This window comes from Pteropus medius, unplaced genomic scaffold (genome assembly GCF_902729225.1).
Source record: "Pteropus medius unplaced genomic scaffold, Ma_sr-lr_union100, whole genome shotgun sequence".
Taxonomy (NCBI): Eukaryota; Metazoa; Chordata; class Mammalia; order Chiroptera; family Pteropodidae; genus Pteropus; species Pteropus medius.
Window position 1 is genome coordinate 27,058,247 of NW_024350319.1, and position 23,965 is coordinate 27,082,211.

At 36.4% G+C, this 23,965-nt stretch overlaps 1 protein-coding gene across 2 annotated transcripts in view; it reads right to left on the reverse strand.

Moving 5' to 3' along the window:
- Positions 1–4,922: 4,922 nt before the first annotated feature.
- The window catches only part of PAWR (pro-apoptotic WT1 regulator), a 151,019-nt gene continuing 131,976 nt past the window's right edge, over positions 4,923–23,965 (reverse strand). For both annotated transcript variants that reach the window (XM_039838917.1, XM_039838915.1), the window contains one exon: positions 4,923–6,967. In XM_039838917.1, coding sequence (XP_039694851.1) covers positions 6,944–6,967 — 24 coding nt within the window. In that variant the 3' untranslated portion in view covers positions 4,923–6,943. The remainder of the gene's footprint in view (positions 6,968–23,965) is intronic.

Consider the following 23,965-nt stretch of genomic DNA (forward strand, 5'->3'; position numbering starts at 1 on the left):
AAGATAGATCCCTGACTAATTTCCTGTCAGTGTCACAGTTGCCTCGTTTTCTCACATTTGCCTAAAATATGTGCTGCTGGGCTTCTCACAGCCCGGACTCAGACCCAGGTGACTCAAATTAAGCAGGCTTGGGACAGTAATTTATAGTCTGAGTGACTCATCAACTTTTGCTTCGCCTCTAGCCAGGATGATCACAGCTTCTGTCCAATAGCCAGAGAAGAGTCATCCAGTCTCTTTGTCCTCTCTACCCCCAGAACCCATTGTGACTTCAGACTCACCCAGACCTGTGTTTCTACCCTGCATATTTTCTGCTTCATCCAGAGTTCTTTAGGAAGACATGTACCGTCTTGACATTTATTTACTACTTACTCTGAACTAAGTGCTAATTCTTCAGTTGGGAGTCTGTGAGGCAGACTGAAGTGGAATCACATTATGCTTCTCCCCAAATTCATATGATGAAGCCCTAATTCCCGAGTACCTCAGAATGTGACTGTATTTGGATATAAAGCCTTTGAAGAGGTAATTAAGTTAGAATGAGCTCATTAGGCTAGGCCCTAATCCAATCTGATTGGTGTCCTTATAAGGAAAGGAGATTAGGACACACAGAGAGACATGCACACACAGGAAAGATGTGAAGAGGCAACATGAGGGTGGCCATGTGCAAACCAAAGAGAGAGGCCTCAAAGAAAACCAACCCTGTTGGCACTTTGATCTTGGACTTCCAGCCCCCTGAACTATGAGAAGAGAAATTTTGTTATTTAAACCACCCAGTCTGTGGTGCTTTGTTGTGGTAGCTCTGGCAGACTAACATAGGGCCCACTCCCCTGGCCCTTAGTGGAACTCAGAATGCTTCAGCTCATGGAAACCGACCTTCCCATGACTGCAGATCAGACCTCTCTGGCTCTCTCTCTGAAACAGAATATGCTCTCTCTTCCAAAGCCTGTCCCAACACAGACTCTTCGTCTCACACTCCCCTCCTCTCATCTTCCTGGACAGCACAGCACCTCTCCTCCTGCCCATTCACCCACTCCTGGTTCACATCTTTCTCTCCCAGAGCGATCACTAGCCTACAAAACTCTGGACTCTGGACATGGTGGGCGGGGGCCGGGGCCGGGGCAGGGCAAGGAAGTTTAGGCATGGTATATGTCTTTCCTTTGTCTCAAATACATGCTTCTTCAGAGAAACAGAACCAACAGGATATGTAGAGGTTTATTTCAAGGAATTGGTTCACATAATTGTGAAGATTCAGGGAAGAGTTGCGTTTTTACTCCTAAGGCAGTCTGCTGGCAGAATTCCTTCTTGCTCAGGGGAAGTCAGTTTTTATTCTATTAAGACCTTCACCTGATTGGATGAGCCTCACCTGCATTGTGGAAGGCAATCTGTTTTACTCAAAGTCCACTAATTTAAATGTTAATCATCCAAAAAACAGAAAATTCTGGAATCATATTTAACCAAATATCTGAGCACTGTGATCCAGCCGAGTTGACACATAAAATTAACCAACGTACATGTCTTCCTTGTACTAAACTGCTTTTGCCTTACTGCACTGGTTAGAAGGGCAATGACCAAAATGATAGCCACTAGTCACATCAGGCTACTGAGTATGTGAAATGAGGCTGGTCCAAGTTGAGATGTCCTGTACATGTAAAATACACACTAAGTTTCAAAGACTATAATAAAGCAAATGTGAACTATCGTTAATTTTTTCATTGATTTCACCTGGAAATGATCATTTTGAGTACATTGAGTATATTCCTTTCCTATAGCTGCCATATAAATTATGACAAACTCAGTAGCTTAAAACAACACAAAATTTATAACCTTACGTTTCAGTATAAAAGTCTGATGTGGGTCTCAATGGGCTAAAATCAAGGTTTGGGCAGGGCTGTGTTCCTTCTGGAGGCTCTAGGTGAAAGTCCATATCCTGACCTTTTCCAGCTTCTAGAAGATGCCCAAATTCCTTGGCTACTGGCCACCTTGCTCCACTTTCAGAGCCAGCAGTATCTTCTATCTTACCCTTCCTAACATCTCTCTGACCACGGCTACGAACAATGGAAATGTTCTCCATTTTCATGAACTGATGTGATTAGATTGGGCCCAGCTGATGATTCAGCATAATCTCATCTCAAGGTCCTTACATCTGTCACATTCTCATAGTCCCTTTGCCATGTAAGACACATTCACATTTTATGATTCTTGGACATCTTTATTCTAATTAAATTGTGCTAAATAAATATTATTTCCACTTTCCATTTTTACTTTTTTAAAATTTATTCATTTTTACTTTTTTAAAATTTATTCATTTTAATTAATTTCAAGTATATAGTACATTGGTTAGACATCTATATAGTTATTAAAACAATCCCCCCAATTGCTCTCTCTCCCCTAGCCCTCCACCTAGCCAACATATTAATGCTAACTGCATTCCCTATGCTGTGTTCCCCATCCCCGTGACCATCTATCAACTACTAATTTGTACTTCTTTAACCCTCCACCCCATTCTCACCCCCCAACCACCCCTCCCCTCTGTTTGTCACCAAATTGTCCACTATATTTGTGAGTCTGTTTTTGTTTCTTAGATTCCACATATAAGTGAAATCATATGGTATTTATCTTTCTTTGTCTGACATATTTCAATAAGCATAATAACCTCTAGGTCCATCCATGTCATTGCTAATGGTAGGATTTCATTTCTTTTAATGGCTGAGTAATATTCCATTGTATATATGAACCATAATTTCTTTATCCAATTGTCTGTCGATGGGCATTTAGGTTGCTTCCATATCTTGGCTATTGTAAATTGTGCTGCCATGAATATTAGGATGCATAGATCTTTATAAATTATTGTTTTGGTTTTCTTTGGATAAATACCCAAAAGTGCAATTGCTAGGTCAAAGGTATATACATTTTTAATTTTTTGAGAAAGCTCCATATTGTTTTCCATAGCTGCTATACCAATTTGCAATCCCACCAACAATGTATGAGGGTTCCCTTTTCTCTGCGTACTCTCCAACACTTTTTTTTTGATTTATTGATGATAGCCATTCTGACAGGTGTGAGGTGATATCTCATTGTTGTTCTAATTTGCATTTCTCTGATGATTAGAGACCTTGAGCATCTTTTCATATGTCTGTTAGCTATCTGTAGTTCCTCTTTGGAGAAGTATCTGTTCCGGTCTTCTGCCCCTTTTTAAATTGGATTGTCTGTTTTTTTGTTGTTGAGTTGTATGAATTCTTTATATATTTTAGATATTAACCCCTTATCAGATGTATCATTAGCGAATATCTTCTCCCGATCGGTCGGTTGTCTTTTTGTTTTGTTGGTTTCCTTTGCTGTACAAAAACTTTTTAGTTTGACATAGTCCATTTATTTTTTCTTTTGTTTCCCTTGCCTGAGGAGATATATCCAAAAAGAAATTATTGTTAGTAATATCAGAGAGTTTACTGCCTATGTTTTCTTCTACAAGTTTTATGGTTTCAGGTCTTATATTTAAGTCTTTAATCCATTTTGAGTTTATTTTTGTATATGGTGTAAGAAGGTGGTCCAGCTTCTTTTTTTTTTTTGCATGTATCTGTCCAATTTTCCCAACAGCATTTATTGAAGAGACTGTCTTTACCCCCATTGTATATTCTTGCCTCCTTTGTCATATATTCATATACTAAGTGAGTGTATAGCTGTGGATTTATTTCTGGGCTCTCTATTCTATTTCATTGATCAGTGTATCTGTTTTTATGCTAGTACCATGCTGTTTTGATTACTGTAGCCTTGTAGTATAGTTTGATATCAGGTAGTGTGATACCTCCAACTTTGTTCTTCATTCTCAAGATTACCGTGGCAATCCAGGGTCTTTTATGTTTCCAAATAAATTTTAGAATTATTTGTTCTATCTCTCTGAAAAATGCCATTGGTATTTTGATAGAGATTGCATCGACTCAATAGATTGCTTCGGGTAGTATGGCCATTTTAATGATGTTGATTCTTTCTACCCATGAGCATGGTATATACTTCCATTTATTTGTATCTTCTTCAATTTCTTCTTTCAATGACTTCTAATTTTCTGAAAACAGGTCTTTTACCTCCTTGGTTAATTTGATCTCCAGGTATTTTATAGTTTTCAATGCAATTGTAAATGGGATTGTTTTCTTAATTTATCTTTCTGAAAGTTCATCATTGGTGTATAAAAATGCCACTGACTTCTGAATATTTATTTTGTAACCCGCTACTTTACTGAATTCATTGATCAGTTCTAACAGTATTTTTGGTGGAATCTTTAGGGTTCTCTATCTATAGTATCATGCCATAGGCAAATAACGAGAATTTTACTTCTTCCTTTCCAATTTGGATGCCTTTTATTTCTCTTTCTTGTCTTATTGCTTTGGCCAAGACTTTCAACACAATGTTGAAGAGCAGTGGTGAAAGTGGGCATCATTGTCTTGTTTCTGATCTTAAGAAAAACGTTTTTAGCCTTTCTCCACTGAGTATGTTAACTAGGTTTTATGGCCTTTATTATGTTGAGGTACGTTCCCTCTATTCCCACTTTGCTGAGAGATTTTATCATAAATGGATGCTGGATTTTGTCAAATGCTTTTCCTGCATCTATTGATATGATCATGTGGTTTTTATCTTTCTATTTGTTAATGTAGTGTATCACATTAATTGATTTGCAGATATTGTACCAACCTTGCATCCTAGGAATAAATACAACTTGATCATGGTGTATGATATTTTTAATGTATTGCTGAATTTGGTTTGCTAATATTTTGTTGAGAATTTTTGCATCAATGTTCATAAGAGATATTGGCGTATAGTTTTCTTTTTTTGTAATGTCTTTGTCTGGTTTTGCAATCAAGGTAATGGTGACCTCATTTTTACTTTTCTTAACATGGTTACTAAAAAATTTTAAAGGACATATATGGCCCTCATTTGTGGCTCACATTACATTTTTATTGTTCAACACTGTATTAGAAATCGAGAAACACAGAGATCAAAGGACTTGTCAAAAGTTATAGATCAATAATGATGCCAAAAATTTTGAAGTTACTCAGGGCTCACATTTCGTCTCTTTCCACACTCATTCTGGGCGATCTCATCCTGTCTAATAACTTAAATGCTATTTATGTGCTGATGACTCCAAACTTTTTATCTCCAGCTCAGACTTCGCCCTTGAACTCATATGTCCACCGGCCTACTCAATATTTCTACTTGGATGTCTAACAGACATCTCAAATGTAATACGTCTCAAAGTGAACCCCTGCTCTTCCACAGCACAGATCCCATTCTCCATCCCAACCTGCTGCTCGTATAGTTTCCCCACCTAGTAAGTCTCAAAACCTCAAAGTTAATTTTGACTACTCTTTTTTCCTGACACACATCCAATATATCAGCAAGTTCTGTCAGTTCTACCTTTGAAATACATCCAGTATCAATTATCCTCAACGTCCTACCACCTGATCCAAGACACCATTGTCTTTCACCTTGGCTAACTCAATCCCATAATTGGTCTTTATGCTTTCATCTTTCTGCCTTCCAGTTTATTTGTAGTAGAGCAGCCAAAGTTATCATGTTAAAACATGTAGATTATGTTATTCCTCCTCTTAAAATTCATATCACTCAAAAGAGAAGCTGAATTCATTATCATGATCTCCAAGGCTCTCTATGGTCTGGCCTCTACTACAGTTTGGGCTAATCATGTAATCTCTCTCCTTGGCCTACTCCATCATTCCTACTTGCCACCCTGCTATTCCTCAGACATGCCAAACAAACTCCCATCTGGGGGCCTTTGGCCCTGCTATACCTGCTGTTCCCTCTACTTCAGCAGTCATTCTCCAGAGACCCCATATCTCATGCCTTCATTTTCTTTAGGTCCTTAATTAAATATCAATTTTGGGGATGGCAAGCATCCCCATGCCATCACCCTTTATGCCCCTACCCTGCATTATTTTTCTTAATAAAATTTTACTATCCGATATACTAAATGTGTTCTTGCTTATCTGTTTATTAGCTAGTTCTCCTCAATAAAAATGTATCCATAAGGACTGAGTTTTTCATCTGCTTTGTTTATTACTATATCCTTGACATCTAGAACAGTGCCTGACACATATTAGCCATTCAATAAGTATTGATCAATAACTGTATAAACTAATTGACTCAGAAAGGATTAGTAATGTTAGGCTGAATAATTAAGAATAAGCTAAATAACTGTGTATTTGATATTATTTTTTCAGAACTGTATTATTTAGTTCTAAGAGATCATTAAAGGCATCTTTCAAGACTTATCAACCATGTTAGCCAATTCTCAGATGAGAATCTTATCTTTCAAAGAGCAAGTGGTTTCAAATCCTCCTTGCCCTTTTGCTATTCAAAATCAGTTGTTTTCTGGGGGTTTTTTGGTTTGTTTTTTTCATGGATAATTGTTCAAATTATCTAGCGTTTAGAACTGGCAGAAGAAAAAATACGGATAATTGTTGTTACAATAAATGAAAAAGCAGCAAAAATTACCGATATTTCCAGTTCATTTAACCCCTAATCAACTGTCAAGCAAACATCCTTCCCAAATGACAGCTTCAGTTAGCAAACTAAAGGGCCTGCTTTTCTCAGCTCCTTGTCACATCACAAGTCTCAGAAAGAAAACTAATTGCTTATTACTTATGCAGAATGAGAACAGGGGCATTATATTTTCTTATTACTGTACAACTCTATTTTACTATTTGCTAATGCTTTGAGAGCTATTGATCTCAACTTTCAAATTGCACATTTTTCAGCCCATAAAGCAGCTGTTTGTGACTTTGAAGTACATTTTTTCTTTGCTCGATTTTTCTAAAATCGTATTGCACTTGATACTATTGTCTACATGCAACACCGTCGTGTTTTAAAGAAATTTTCAAAATGCCAGCAGCCTTCATCTTCGTTCAATGAAATCTTGAGGTAATGTCTCCATCTTCTTTCAATCTTTACCAGTCCCATGATCCTTAAAGACACAAAAAGTAGGAAAAGTTGTCTGTTAAATCACTTTAAAAATTACTGGAAAATTGGACCTAAGAAAAGTATTACAAAGTTGAAAATAAATATCATAATTCACAAGTTAAGGGCAGTGGAAACTCTTGCCCTACCAAATATTAAGAAGTTAGATGGTCACCATACCACACAAATACACCAATGGAATAGAATAGAAAGTCCATAAAGAGATAGATAGATAGATAGATAGATAGATAGATAGATAGATAGATAGATAGATAGATAGATAGAGACAGATAGATAGATATAAACTTAGTGTATGAGAAAGCAGTCATTTCAATAGATTTTTTTAAACAGAATGTCTTATAACAATCTAATCACTTGGAAAACAAAATATTTAAATCCTACATCAGTTAAGAATACTCTGGCTACAAGCAACAAAACAACAAAAACTAACAGAGGCTTGAAACACAATGATGTTGAGTTTTACATAACATGAAGCCCAAAGGGAGGCCATCTCAGGATTGGTTCAGTACTTCAAGGATCTTTTTAAGTACCTAGACTCTTTTTATCTTCCCACTTTGCTGCCCCCAGTAGCTTGGCTTTTTGTCCTTGGTCATGTTGCTTCATGATCCAAGATATTACAACCTAAGACATCGAGTGTTCACATACCAAAGGCAAGAGGTAAATGCAGGCCAGGCCACTGAGACAGAGAGAGAGACAGCTCTCCTTTCGTGTTTCTCTCCTTTTATTAGGAAGCTAAATTGTCTTTCCACAAACCTCCCAGAAAAATTTCTCTTCTGTCTCATTGGCTAGGCTAGGTCTAGAACCATTACTTGTTTCAGAGGATGAAGGTTAAGCTGGTATCTTACTTTTTCAATCTCTGTAGCTAGTAGGTAGAAAATGGAAAAGAGGGTTGAAATGGATATTGTATAGCCAAACAGACCCTCCATAATCATATCAAATACATGCTTCTTACCATCATGAGAGTAAATACTACTAAACTAGCCCTCCCCCAATATATAACTAAAAAACTAGAGAAAATATGTGAAGTGATTATCTTCAGCTGTTGGTCAACAGAATAAACAAGATTGAGCTTGCAGAGAAAGGTGAAGAAGTGAGGTGAACCAGACTACCATCTCAGCTTTTTTTCTTGGAGAAACGTTCAGAGTGCAGAGGAATTATAGTGGTTTTGCTGAGCTGAGGAAACAGAGAACAAAGTACACAGTTACTGAAGTGGCTGGAATTTATGTGGCAAAGTACCAGAAAAAAAGGGAGATGTACAGAGAAAGAGCTCCAGAAATCTACATAAGAGTCCTCTTGTACCTTTAGCCAAATGCTCAACTATGTGTGGGCTAAATGAGACTCCATGATGATGGGCCAAAAAGAACTATCAGGGAAGGAACGGCTACCAGGATGCTGAGACTAAACCATCAAAGCCTGCACGGGCCTAGGAGACATTTGAGTTCTAGCCAGCCATGGTGAAAAGATCTTGTTGAACACCCTGGATATCTGGTAGGAACACCTAGTGATGCCGGGCTCCAAATATGGCTAATGTAGCCCTAGAGTTACAACCACTGTAGACCTGCCTTACCAAAGCTGAACAACAAACCTGGAAGGAATCACGCTGATTTCCAAGTAGACTAACTTCTTGCTGAACAAAACTTACAATTAAGAAAAAAAAAAAATCCAGGCAATCGGTTATGTAGCATCCATCACATTCATACACAAGCAAAAATTACTAAGACATACAAGGAAGAAAACTGTGACCCATAATGAAGAGAAATCCAGTCAGTAGAAACAAAATTGAATTTATATGATCAAAATATTTAAAGGCAAAATGGAAAATATAAATGCTGTAGAAGAAAATGCAGGTGAAAATTTCCAAGCTTTACATTGAAAGTAAAAGTATACATAAAATGATTCTTGATTTAATTACTGTGGATTTAAAACACCTGTGAATCAAAAACAAAAGACTTCATGAACTGAGTTAAAATAAGAAGTAAACTGGGAGTGTGGGGGTGGGGAGATGATGAAGCTTCTATGGAAAATGGCTAAAATTATTAACTTATAAGGCTGTTGAGATTAATAAGAAAAAATGATTCAAATATTTTAAAAAGCAATGCTTATAAAAAATACTGATGGTCAAGTCAGACAGAGAAAGATAAATACCACATGATTTCACTTATATGAGGAATCTAAAGAACAAAAAGAACAAACTAATCAAAAACAGACTCACAGATGTAGTGAACAATTTGGTGACAGATAGGGGATGGGGGCTTGGGGAGCTGGGAGAATGGGGTTAAGGGTTAAAGAAGTACAAATTAGTAGTTGATAGTTGGGCACGAGGATGGGGAGCAGGGCAGAGGGGATGCAGTTAGCATTAATATGATGGATAGGTGGAGGGCCAGGGAAGGGAGGGAGCAACTGGGGGACTGTTTTATGAACTATATAGATGTCTAACCAATGTACTGTATACTTGAAACTAATTTAAATTAATTAATTAATTTTTAAAAATGGTCAATAAACATAAAAACATTTAGCTTTATTCATAATAAAATAAATGCATTTAAGTACTAAAAACTTATTTCACATAATAGATTAATGAAGATTAAATAAAATAATATCCTGCTAACAAGGGTAAGGACGACTTTTATAAACCACTGATGGGGAAGAGGGTATGGATCTGTTATGGAAGGGTAATTTGACAGCATTTGACAAACAGCTGAAAATCTGTTTATAATGTCCAACCCTGTAATTCTACTTCTAAGAATATAGCCTAAGAAAATAGGCTATATAACTAGGTAAATGCCCAGAAAATTTATAGGATAATGTGCATCATAGAGTGGTTTATAGCAAATAGTGGATTCTAAGGAATGTGGCAGCAGGCATTTGAACACTCACTGACCCTACTACCCTGGCACTGTATATATGAGCTAAAAAGACAAAAAGTCTGCAGGTGAAAACTAAATGACCCATCCCAGTTAACTCTGTCATACTTAAGAGCCCAAGAAACCCTTCCTGAGCCCATGCCTAACTGAACATAACATAGAAGAAGGAGCTGTTGAAAGAACCTGCAGCTTGTATGCAGAACTATGAAGGTGAGAGTGCCAGACGGAGAGATCTGCTTCAGAGCAGGTGGGCTCCTAGATTCATTTGTGTCACGTGAAAGATAATCATGGATCCTTTCAGAAATACTCATATGAGAGGACCGTTTAGCAAGAGAATGAAGAAGGAAGCAAGAGCAACTACAAACAACAGGGGATTTGAGTTTTCTAGTTAACAACATACCCACCAAGAAGTGAGATGTGGAACAAAAACACACCTTCTCAATTACCTTCTCTTTGAGTAATGGCTTAGTCCTATTTTCTTAAAAAAAAAATCCGCTTCTGGTCTAGAGTCCAAAGCCACTGAAGAATTAAATTTCTTACTTGGTTTCTAAATTCCTCCCCCATATTTCTTTGTCCTCTCTCTCTGTAGGACATTCAGTTATCGTTTTACTGATCACACATTTTTAAAAAATAGATTTCCACTTCATTTTTTCATAAAGTCAGTTTATTATCACCATTTTTTATTAACAGACTTCCACTCGATATAATTTTTAGAGATAGTAAGAATGTGGGTATATTTTTTTTTCTTTTTAGTTTAAAAAAAAAGCACTGTTTTGAAATTTAATAGTAACAAGGTAAAAAGATGCATGTACAGGGAAGCAGAAGTGAAAATCATTCAGATGCAATCTGGACATACTAGTAGTTAAAAGCTCTTGTTGCATTCTTACTTCGTATTAAAGTTGTCCTTGATATAGTCCTCAATTCAACCAAACTACATTATAAATACGTATCTAGGGAAAAAAATCTCTAAATTGAACTTTCTGAGAGCAGAGACATTTTCCCTGGCATTCATTCTTTATTCAACAAAAGCAATTACTGAGTGCTTCAAAGTGCCAGGCACTGGGTCTTGCACTGAGTTTATAACTGAACAAACGAGATACAATTTGTTCTGAAAGAATTTTAAATAAAGGGATTTTTAGTCCCTTTGCATCCAGGGTTCCCACAAAAGCCAGAAATAAAGGGAACACCCAATAAATGTTGCCTTAGCTGTTGCTAACAGGCTTGGGCACCAGGCCCTTTATTCTAGTCTCCCCAAACCCCTGAGGCATTATATATTCAACCATCCTGCTTCCATTCAGTGTTTCTATCTCAGCTATGCTTTTGCAGATACCCTGTTCCACAAGGCAGAAAACACAAAACATATTAACAGCTTTGAAAATCGGGGGTTGTGGAGGAGGGGAACAAATGGAGTGATCCTAGATGGGTCTGTAAATCACTGTCTTTTATTCAGAAAGTGAATTATTACTGTCATTGCTTTGTTTATGACCACTGTAGGAGGTTAATACATAGACATCTTTGATGAAAGAGTTAACGAAAGGGTATGTGCTCTTTAAAAAATAATATGAAACAAGAAGATAGAAATTAATATGGCTGGTTCTTCAAGGAAAAAAATTTGTATGTGAGCACGCATGAGCGAGAAAGAGACAGAGAACAGGAGAAGAACTTCAATGATTTTGCTACTGCTCAAATATTTTTGGAATTCCTCTTGCTAACAATATTTACTAAAAATAACCTAAGTATAGGCTCAACTAAAATTTTTAGATATAGCTAAGATAAAAAGAATTTCTTTTGGTCAATGACAAGATAAAATTCTACTCATAATTTCTCAAAATTGGGATCCCTTTTATACCAGTCTCAAAAATAAATCCATAAAAGAGTTCTATGGCCAAAGAAGCTGAGAAACTATTCATTCTATTTTCCCCCTCAGAGGTTTACAAAGCATATTTTCCTCATATTATTGGCTCTTGTGACATATATGGTTTCCAAACTAATTTGATTCAGAAATCTTTTTTTTGTTTTTTCTTTTAATTTATTTATTTAAATTAGTTTCAAGTATACAGTACATTGGTTAGACATCTATATAGTTCATAAAACAATCCCCCAATTGCTTTTTCCCTGCCCTGGCCCTCTGCCTAGCCAACGTATCAATGCTACCTGCATCCCCTCTGCCCTGCTCCCCATCCCCGTGCCCAACTATCAACTACTAATATGTACTTCTTTAACGCTTCACCCCATTCTCCCATCTCCCCAAGCCCCCATCCCCTATCCGTCACCAAATTGTCACCAAATTGTCCACTACATTTGTGAGTCTGTTTTTATCAGTTTGTTCTTTTTGTTCCCTAGATTCCTCATATAAGTGAAATCATATGGTATATATCTTTCTCTGACTTAAGAAATCCTCTTTTTTAAATAATACCTATTAATATCTCATAGAATATATACTGGAAAATCTTATTTTAAACTAATGCATGAACACACAACGCAATATACATATAATATATTATTGAATTGTACACTTGAAACCTATTTGATTTTATTAACTTATGTCATCCCAAAAATTTTAATTTAAAAAAAGAAATATGGCAAACAAAAAAATGAAAAAAATGTAATGTGTGATTTTTTTGTATCTTTTTTTGGTGCATAAGAATATTATCTTTTAAAGCATTTTTTATTGGTGTATAATTGACATACATCATCATATTAGTTTCAGGTGTATAGAATAGTGATTCAATATTTTATACATTACAAAATAATAGCCATGATATCTAGTTACCATCTGTCACCACACAAAGTTATCACAATATTATTAACGATATTCTCTATGCTTGATATTAGATCTTCATGACTTATTTATTTTATAACTAGAATTTTGTACCTCTTAATCTCCTTCACCTATTTCACCCACCGCCATGCCACCTCCCTCTGGTAACCAACCACCAGTTTGTTTCCTGTGCCTATCAGTCTGTTTCTGGTTTTTTTGTTTGTTTATTTCTTTTATTCTTTTATATTCCACATATAAGTGAAACCATATGGTATTTGTCTTACTCTGTCTTATTTCACCTAGCATAATATCTTCTAGGTCCATCCATGTCACAAATGGCAGTATTTTATTTATTTTTGTAGTATATAAATATAGCACATCTTTACCTATTTATCTGTCACTGGACACTGGTTGCTTATATATCTTAGCTATTGCAAATAATGCTGCAATGATCATGTGAATGCATATAACTCTTTGAATTAGTATTTTTGTTTTCTTCAGATAAATATCCAGAAGTGGAACTGCTGATTGTATTGTAGTTCTATTTTTAAGTTTTTTGAGGAACCTCCATACTGTTTTTCATAGTGGGTGCACCATTTTACATTCCCACCAACAGTGTACAAGGGTTCTCTTTTCTCCACATTTCACCAACACTTGTTATTTTTTGTCTTTTTGATAATAGCCAGAATTGAAAGCCCAGAAATAAACTCACACATAACGGCCAATTAATGAAAAAAGAGGCAAGAATATACAGTGGAGAAAAGAAAGTTTCTTCAATAAATGGTGTCCAGAAAACTGGAGAGCTACATGCAGAAGAATGAAACTGAACCACTATCTTACACCATATACAAAAATAAATTCAGAACACATTAAAGATTTGAATGTAAGAACTGAAACCATAAAACACCTAAGTAGGTGTACTGTATACTTGAAGAAAGCACAGGCAGTAAACTCTTCAACATTGGTCTTAGCGATATATTTTTGGACCAGTCTCCCCTGGCAAGGGCAAGAAAACCACAAATAAACAAATGAGACTGCACCAAATTAAAAAGCTGTTGCACAGTGAAGGAAACCATCAACAACAAGAAAAGGCAATCTACTGAATAGAAGAAGATATTTGCAAATCATACATCCTATCAGGAGTTAATAACCAAAATATATAAATAACTTACACAACCTAATATCAGAAAAAAAAAACTGATTAAAAAATGGGTGTAGCACTTGAATAGATATTTTTCCAGAGAAAATATACAGATAGCCAACAAGCACATGAAAAGATGTTCAGCATCACTAAGCATCAGGAAAATGCAAATCAAAACCACAATGAGATACAATCTCACACCTGTGAAAATTATCTTGTGTCATTTTTAAATTTTTTTCTAAAAACACTTGAACATAGCAATTTTAGATATACCTATTTTTAAAATTAGTTACTGTAGCAATCGTGTTACATCTTTATATTCATTTCTCCCTTCTACCTTCACAAAACGAAACATATTTTTTTGTTCAATGTGTCAATGGGCTTGGCTAAAAAGACTTACCTAATCTACATCCCCTTGTGGCCTTGTGACCAAATTTAAGCGAATGAGATCTAAGGCAGAAGTAATTAGGTATGGCTTCTAGGAAAGCTACTTAAGAGGTATGAATTCTGCTGGTGTGCCGCTTTAGCCTTTTGCCTCTGTTCCTTTATCCTACCTGGAACACAGTCATGACACCTGAGGTGTAGCCAGCATCTTGCAACCATGATATTGAAAGCCATACTAAGGAGAGTGGAGCAGAAACATGAGAGCAACCTGGGTCCCCGATGACATTATTGTGCTGCCCTGGGCTCCAGAACTTCTTTTTATTTCAGAAAAATAAACTTCTTTCTTGTTTAAGCCACTGTTTGTCATATTTTCTTTTAATTTTAACCAAACACATTCTTAACCGAGTCATATTAAAGATCACAATTTACATAATTTTTATCTTGCAATGAGTTGTGTTTTTGACTTATTATTCTTGTACTTTTATTATAAATCACCTCAAACTCTTCTTGACAGTAGATATAGTGTGTATGAATCAATAAAAATATACGTGTTTATAACTACTGCAAGCTCTACACTGCAAACTTCTTTCTGTAGGTCAGCAATAAAAATATATGTGGTCTGCTAAGATTTTTCTAAACCCGAATACTGATCAAAGAATCTAAAACCATTAATTTTGTTTCATGTCATAGCAATCATTTCCTATAAATTCTGTTTGTAATATAGTTCTATTCATAGGTTTAGTAAATGAAAATAAATTTTGTGATGGGAATTTTATTTCATCCTTTGTAAAAATTATAAATGCCCTTAAGTATTATTATCTAAGGTTGGGATGCAAGGATTTAGATCTATATCTTTAATTTCACTTTGTTCTCTTTGCATGGAGAAAATCTGACTTCATCCAGGTTCCCAGCACAACTGGTCTTCGGAATGCTGGGAAATGGATAGCTCTAAAATATGTGGGGAAAATGACGGGGATATAAATTGCTCAGGACTATCATCATCATCATGGCATTGTAGGGGTTTTTTTTTTTCTCTTCTTTAGACACAGATTCAGTGACTGGGAAGAGACATACAATTGAACTCTGTAAGTCTACGCAAGAATGGAAGGGAAATAATCCAAACCACTCTCAAAGTTCTATTGAAGATGGGCTGCTTTGCCGTTGTTGCAAATTGCCCTGCAATTTTCAAAGGTAACTATAGAAACTTGAAATCTTTATCTGTGGAAAAGTGATGAGACAGAATCAAGGCTCATTTAGGAAGTTTCACTTGATTGAAAAAGGGCCAAAGAAATTAAGCCCATTTCTGGAAATTTCCATGCATATTAGTTCTTCATAATTACAAATGGGATTCTATGGAGTGCTGAGGCTGTCACTTAAAGACCTTCAAAATTACCTGCCATAACAAGGGAGATATGAAGGAGGGGTGATACTTAATCTGTGGCAAGAGCTGAGATAAATTATAAAGAAAATGCCTCTCAGCTTTGCATCTAAAAACCATTTTCGTCAGGTAAATTTTTAATTAACTCAAAAAATATCTTGAACAATTGATATGTTTAACAAACTATCGAGGGTCTATCATTTGTTAGCACCAGGATTCTCACTGCAGGTACAAAAAGCACTTGTATTGCTTTTCGTATGTAATTTTAAAAGGTTTACAACTGAATAGGAAATATAAGACATATATAAAAGCAAAATAAATGATGAGACATAGACTAAGTATGCTACACCTAAGTGACACATCCAGTGACATGTGCAGAGGAATAAATAGAGTGCCGTGGTTAAGGGCCTTGTAAACAGCCAGAATTGGCTTGACTCCCTATTCCATCATATTCTACCTCGAGGCATTCATCTGTAAACCTCATCTGTAAACCTCAGTTTTCTCATCTGTAAAATGGGTTCTATGATTGTACCTATTGCACAAAGTTGTTTTAAGGATCAAATATGATAATGTATGTAAAATGCTTAGTACGAAGTCTAGCAAAAATAAGTACACAATAAATATTACCCATTATAAGTAATTATTGAAGGAACGATAACTGAAGACTGGGTCTGTAGCTGAACTGAAAGTCTTTCCTGAAATGTTATGCAGGATCTGATTTAAACAAATAGAAGACAGAGGACAGGGAACAGCTCAATGCATGGACCAACATGAGTACATACAGAGAAACGGGCATGTGCAGGGCATGTTTTGGAATTAATAAATATGAATGCAGCTGAGCACTCATTCTTCACTTTTAAAAAATGAGTATCGCAATGAATAAAGAAGCAAAGGACATGAGCAACAAATTCACAAATTAGGAAATAATTAGTAAATGAACATATGGGAAAATATTTAGTCTTACTAGGAATCAAAAAAAACAGAAATTAAAACACAATGAGAGGAAGATTGACTCAAGATGGTAGATTAAGCATGCAAATCTAATTACTCTCTTAATCCCAAATCCCAAAAATGACAGGAATGATATGAAGAAAACAGAAAATGCCATCAGCAGACTAGAAATGTGAAATTCTTGAACTATAAAAATCACACTGTACTAGATTGATGGAGCAAACCCAAGAAAGTGCAAAAAAAAAAAAAGTCACTGCAGTGATGCTAACCATTCTGGAGGTTCCCCAAGTTTGCAAGTAATTAAACCACAGAGGAGGTGGGATGATTAATTGGGGGAACTATGTGGTAGCTGCTATAATAGATACATCCTTGAAATCTAACTGGTTTCATACAATAGAAGTTTATTTCCCTCACTCGCATCAGGTGCCATCAGCAGCAAGACTGAGAGTGAGAGTTTTGGGGAAGAGGGCAGCTGCAATCTGTCCCTCAGGCTGATGGAAGCTCTACCATCTTCAAGCTACAGCTTTAGATGGTTCCCTGGGATAAAAAAGAGGGACGCAGTCACACTCTTAGACTGGAGGCAAGTGGGGCCCTCTGTCGTGCGTCATGCCCCTCGGGGATCCCTTTGCTTTGTAGCATCTTCCTTGACATTTTCTAAGTCTCATGCCTGAAACTGCCCAGAGACAATTGTATCATTCACGCAGGGTACTCCAAGTCTGGACCTGGTCCAACATGGGTCATGGTCACCAGAAGCCCCTCTCTGAAATTTTCCAAGCTTCCTCCAATGACTGGGAATGGCTGAGCTGTCTGAACATTTTTCTCTCCTCTTCCCCTCTTTCTCTGGGAGTCCAGTTACATATAGTTTAGATTGCCTGCTATTATCCCACAAAGCAGCATGCTCTATTTAAGGATTTTTAGGCTCCTTGTCCTCTGTGCCTCCTTTAGGATAGTTTCTGTTACTGCTTTAAAGTACACTGATCTTGGCTTCTCCAATGTCTAATCCACTGTCAATCCTACCCAGTCTATTTTCATTTCAGATAAGGTATTTTCCATCTCTAAAACTTACTCTGGGATATGTACAAATATATTTGTATATATAAATATAAAATATTTATTATATGTCTTCCATTTCTCTTCTCGACATGCTCATGTTTTCTTCTACCTTCATGAACATATGGAGTATATTTATAGTAGATGCTTTAATGTCCTTTTTTGCCAGTTCTGTCATCTCTGGAGTTTGTCGTATTCCCTTAAATAAGATTGGATATTTTTCTGGCACACAGATGTCACTTGGAGTCAATTGAATGCTTGCTTTCATGACTTATTTTAAAGCTTTGTTATAGTGTATCCAGAACAGTCATAAGGCAAGAGCTAATTTAGTTCTAGGTTAAGACTTATACTGAGACAATATTTGGAGGTTTCTACCCAATAAATTTTATATAATGAGGTCTTTCCACTGTGGCAGGTGGGAATATGAACAATTCCCAGCCTTGTCAGAGTTTCAGTAACTGTTCTACTTACTATTTCCTAATGGTTGTTCTTCCATTCTCAGAGTTTTTCCTCACAAATGTATAGATCAATACTGGGCCCAAAACTCAAGAGTGACTCTCTACAGCTCACTCAACCACTCCCCTCTTCTCTCCCTCCTCTCAATTTTTTGAGAAATGCTAACTACTTGCTCTCCAAAAAATGGTGTCGTAAATTTATATTCCACCAAAAGTTTTAAAAGTGACTATTTTCCTGTATTCATGCCAATACTAGTGATTGCCAATCTTACACTGGATATCAACAGAGAATAATCATAATAGGAAATACAAAAGCCTCTAATCACATAAAAATATGCTCAATCCTGTATAGAACATAGAGATCCAAAGCAAATAATTATGAAAAAAGCAAGCAACTTAGTAGAAATAGAGACCATGCAAAAGAGGAAGCATAAAAAATATGTTATTAATCAGAGAAGATATTTCATTCATAAAACAAAAAGAGCAAGCTATTTTTAAAGGAATTTTAAGAAAACAAAAAAAATACTCATAAGTTAAAACTGTGATCACAAAAGTTAAAAAAAAAAACAAACAATAGAAGGGTTGAGGAAATTTCACATGGGTGGCATACTCACATATAAAAACAGACAAAGATACAGGAAATAAGAGAAAAAGGTAAGAAAAACAAGAGAGACAATCCAGGAAATCCTATGGCTAAGCAGTACGGTCTCCAGAAACACAGAAACAAAAGGGAGGAAAATAATCAATAAAATAATTGAGGAGCATTCCCTAAAACTGAGATGCTAGATTAAAAGGGTCCACTGAGTGCCTAGTAGAGTGGATTAAAATAAACCTAGAATGAGGCACATTATTGTGAAATTTCAAAACAGTGAGGCAAAGAGAAGATTTCATAAATTTTGAGAGAAAGAAAGGAAAAGACAATGGAGAAAGGAAAAGACAACTGGCTTCAAACGATATCCAATCTAGAATTCTATATTCGACCCAACTATCAAACAAGTGTGAAGATGAAATATTGACATTTTAAGATATTCATGATCTCCAAAAAAAATCAATATCCCATTAATCCATTATTAACTAAAACTGATTAATGTGTTCCACAAAAATGAAGACGTAAACCAAGAAAGGGAAAAACATGAGATTTAGGAAAATGGAAGATCCAACATTAAGGAAAGCAAACGGAATCTCCAGGAGAAACGTGAAAAAAAAAAAATCCCAAGATGGTAGTTCTGTAACAAGTACAGAAAGGAACCAGAACAGCATTTTTCAAAAAGGCTGACACATTAAGGACTACCATTAGCAAGATCCTCTTGTCTTTTCACCATCATTTTAATCTGAGGATAGCATCCCCAAATAAACTCTGGCCCAGCTTCTTATATGCTCTTGGTTTCTTTGAACCATGTGCTGACAATTCTCTTCTCCATGCCATACCCTGACACTTGCATCAGCTAGGAATACTCATTTATTTCTAGAGAAATGTTTTGCTTTTACCTATTCCTGGAAGTTTGAGGTAGGCCATAGTCAGCTTAAAAGTAGAAAATACAGAGCAATCTTTTCCCTTCATCCTGTTCCAGTACCCAGTCTGTCTGTATTCCCACCAGATGCCCCAATTGTATAAGTCCTGCTTCTCAGAATTCACTACTGACTGTGCCCCTGACTTCTCCAAAAGTGGCTCCTGAACACTTTCAGGAAAGCTGAGACTAGACTATGACACAGTGACTCTGTACGAGTTATATTTTCTGTTTCATCTAACAGTAGCAATGTTGCTTTTCTATGCACAGCTAGGTTTGTGCTTGCTACTTGGTTTTTCAAAATTAAATAATACATTGTTGAAGGATGCATGCATAGCTAATAAAGCTATAAAGAGAAATTCCACAAAGAACACAGAACTAGTAGAGCAGTTTCTCTAGAAGGGTAAAAGAAGGATGCAATCACAGAGGGACACAGAACCATTTCTAAGGTGTTGGTAATGTGTTTAATCTAGTTGGTGTAGTCACAACTTTTCATTTTATAATAATTCTTTAAAATGTACATATCCATTGCTTTATATGCTCTTCTATGTGTGTGATACACTTTACAATAAAAAGAAAAATATAGATAGCAACATAATAATATACATAACTGGAAAAGTAGGCCATAAAATTAAATGCATGCTATGCTTACAACTATGTTTATAACACGACTGGGGGGAGGGGGAAGAATGGAAGGCAGTTATACCCAAATGAGAGCAGTAAATTACAGTTGAAAGAGTATGGATTTCTCACAAACCTAACAGTTTTCAAGTGACTACAAATGCCTTATCCCATTTAGTCCTCACCTTTCTGTAAGATAAAGATTTTCACGACTCTCATACTATAAATGGAGAAGGAGAAGCTTACATAGTTTAACAAAGTTTACCCATCATCTCATGGTCAAGGAAGAGTGGACCTGGGACTTAAACCTCTAAGCCACACAACCTCTCTATACCACTCTTTTCTCTTACCTTGGGCAAGTGGCAATCTCACTAAGCCTCAGCTTCTCCATCTGTAAAATAATAATGATGATGATGGGGCTTTACTTAAAGATTTATGGGGATTAAATGAAATAAAGCATGCAAAGCACTTACCTATACAACCTAGAATATAGTAAGTACTCAATAACTATTTTGTATCATTAATAGTAATGTTAATACTAAGGATTAATTAGATAGTTGAGTTTAGTAATATTCAACTAGATATTAGGTATACAAGAATAAATATGAACCTCACTGTCCAGCAGAAACAAACAAATTCAGGAACCTATGGGAATGATGGAAGTGTGTGTGTGTGTGTGTGTGTGTGTGTGTGTGTGTGTGTGTGTGTATGTATGTTTGTGTGTACACATGTGATGCTATGGGAACAGAAAGGAAGAACACTTAGATTGTGCCTGGCAAGGCAAAGGCAGCTGGGGAAGGCTTCCTTGAGGAAATGTTACATACTCAGAATATATGGTGGAACTGGAAAGGGATTCATGAGACTATGTCTGGACTACGTTCTTAACCTTCACCTGAGAGAAGGAAAGGTGAGGACACTAAAGCTAAGGCAAAGTTATTGCCACTCCCACAGTTTAATGTTACCATGCTAAAAAGTTCAGCAATGACTGTTAAAACAAATCAAAGGAATAAAGACAAAAGTCATTCATTTTGGCAATTAAAAGATAACTGGTATCAGAAAAACTTGAGTAATGTACTGGGAATTACATAATATTATCAATTTTGTTAGGTGTGATGTGGTGGTTTTATATATACATATATATAATGTCTTTCTCTATTACCAATATAGAGTTCAGTTTCCACAACTATCTAAACTTACACAATTGGCCTACAATAGTAATTAGATGGAGGGGTATGGTGATAATTATAAAAGAAAGAAATCAACAGGAATTCATTGAGAATAATCTTATCTCTACTTTTATATATGTTTGACATTTTCCATAATAAAAAATTTTAATTTAAACAAGTCATTAGTGATTTGAAAGATGTTGTTTCAGATAAAGCTTGCAGGGAAAAACAATTGCAAAGGGTCAAAGAATACATGGGTGATGAAATATGAAGGCAATGAGTATAGCTTGACTCGAGAATTTTGGCCATAGCTCAGTGGAGTATCAGGTTGAAAAAATGGAGATAAAATAAAGATAAATACATAGATATATACAGAAATCAGCATGGTTTGACTAACTATAAGGGAGACGGAAATACATTTGTGGGTCTAAAGGAAGAAGACAGCAGAGGAAGGAAGATTGAAAAAGTAGAAGAGATAATAGATTAAAATTCCAGTTGGCAGTCATGGGTCCTTGGAGGAGAGGTGATTCAGCCATCAGTAAGGGCAAAAGAAACTACTTTCAAATCCATATCAGATGGGGCAAAACCTTCAGCTCTTCTGCCAGCCTGGGCTCCCATTTGTATCAGCAAGGCGGAAGTCATAACCTTTATATCTGGGATGGAGCTATTTTGATGTAAGGTCTGACACTGGACAGCACAGGCTACCAACAAAAAGGAGGCAAAGGCAGATAAAGACACAGGTACAAAGGGCAAGTAAGATAGCTAGTCAGAATAAAAATCTGATACTGAAAAGAATCTGGCATGGAGTAAATCATACCATTCACCATAGCCCTGCTCCTCTACCACTAAGTCCGATCGGATTCTAGCCAACAGCCTACCCACAGTCTCAGATCTCGAGTTCAGGAAAGGCAGGAGATCTGGCTCAGGTCGGACTTAGTAATCTAGGGTTAATATGGGCTCAGCCTGACGTACAGGCGAGAGGGGAAGAAAGTGTATAAAGAAGAGCTGTATCTATTTTAGAGAAGTTACAAGATCCATATTCAACAGGCCCTGAATCTCAAGGGTCAGCTCAAACCTGGGCCAACCTTTTTGGTATGAGTGGCAGCAGGCTGCTTAAATGGCTACTCACTAACAGAACCATGTTGTTTTTCAATACTTAATTTAATGATGCAGGAATTTTGACTCATCATTTCTCTGTAATTCCACTTCCACAGTTACTCTTAAGTTGGCTCATGTTGGGAGAAAATTATTCCAAAATAATTATCATTAGAAAAGTTTAATGAGAGAAATTCCTCTCCTCCATGCAAATCAAAGAGACATTTCCTACCTTTTCCCCTACATACATCCAAAAAGGTACTTGAATCAGTGGTCCTTTGAGAACCTACGACCTCTAGTTGTTAAAGAACTAGAATTGCACTAGAACAAATCATTTTCCTGGCAATGCCAGCTGAGGAATTGAGAACTATTTGTTGCACTGTTTAGCTGCCTTAATTGGGCATCATTAAAATTCCCTCTTCCATTCACTACTTGAGATGCAAAGCCAGGGAAATGGTCCGCTAGGTGCAAGTACAGATATTCTAATTAGCGACATTGTAACCAGGGTTTCTGCCCACAGACATGCTAAATCATGTGAATTGCATGAATAGTGAAACAGAGTGGCAAGTGTTTCAGATCCGCCTTCTAAGCTGAATCCATATTCTGCTTCTAATTAGAGCTACAAAGATTTCCTATATAAAATCTCACATTTCTAACTCTCCATCCGTTATTAGAGCCTACTCACCCACAGTCTTCGCAGAAATACACCCTCCTGTGTTTTTTTTTTCTTCCTGAGACACAATCCATTTCCCCTCTCCAGGAATTCTCACTGACAATACCTGGAGAGCAGTTATTCTCAGAGAACAGCTTGCCCAGTGCCAGGCTTCATTTGTCTTTCCCCATGGGTCATTTATCACAAGGAGGTGGCCTGTTAACGTAAATCCTAACTGAAAGCCCCTATATGTTCTCCCATGTGCAACCTAGATGCCAGCACCAAGCTAAGGGAACTATTTTGCAGCCTGAATATAGGTGCACCAGTACAGAACTGGACAAAATCCCATTGGCCGGTAATAGCACATGCCTTATCACTGTCTTTGGAAGAAAGATTCCCCCAATTGTTAAAGAAGAGTAACCATATAGTATTGCAATTTACATATGCAATCTGAGATTTCTCCCATGCCAAAGGCTTTCTTTCTATAGTAGCTTTAACTACCGTAATATCAGAACCCAACATGAAAAGATTGGTTCTAAATTTAGACATGTTCCTACATCAATTTCCTCACCCTTTCCCCACCCTCTCTCGACTCTATTTGACTTGACATTCCAAGTAGAATCCATTTATAAATACCTCAGGCCCATTCATTCCTTGAGCAAACACAAGTGTCTGTTATCCACCAGGCACAGTGGTAGTCACATCCAAATCATTGGAGGAAGATAAAAGTTTTATTTTGAAAAAGAATTTTATACACCACAATAATACCAACATTGATTGTTGATTTTCAATATTTGGAGTCAATCTATGCATAAAACTCAAGATACTTAAAAAATGGACAGAGCAGGATGTGAATGGTGGCAAAAGTAATGATGTAAAAGCACAGATGTTGGGAAGGGGGAGGGAGGGAAGATTGCAGAGCAAAGGGTTGGGGAATCAAGAGATACTTTCAGGAGTC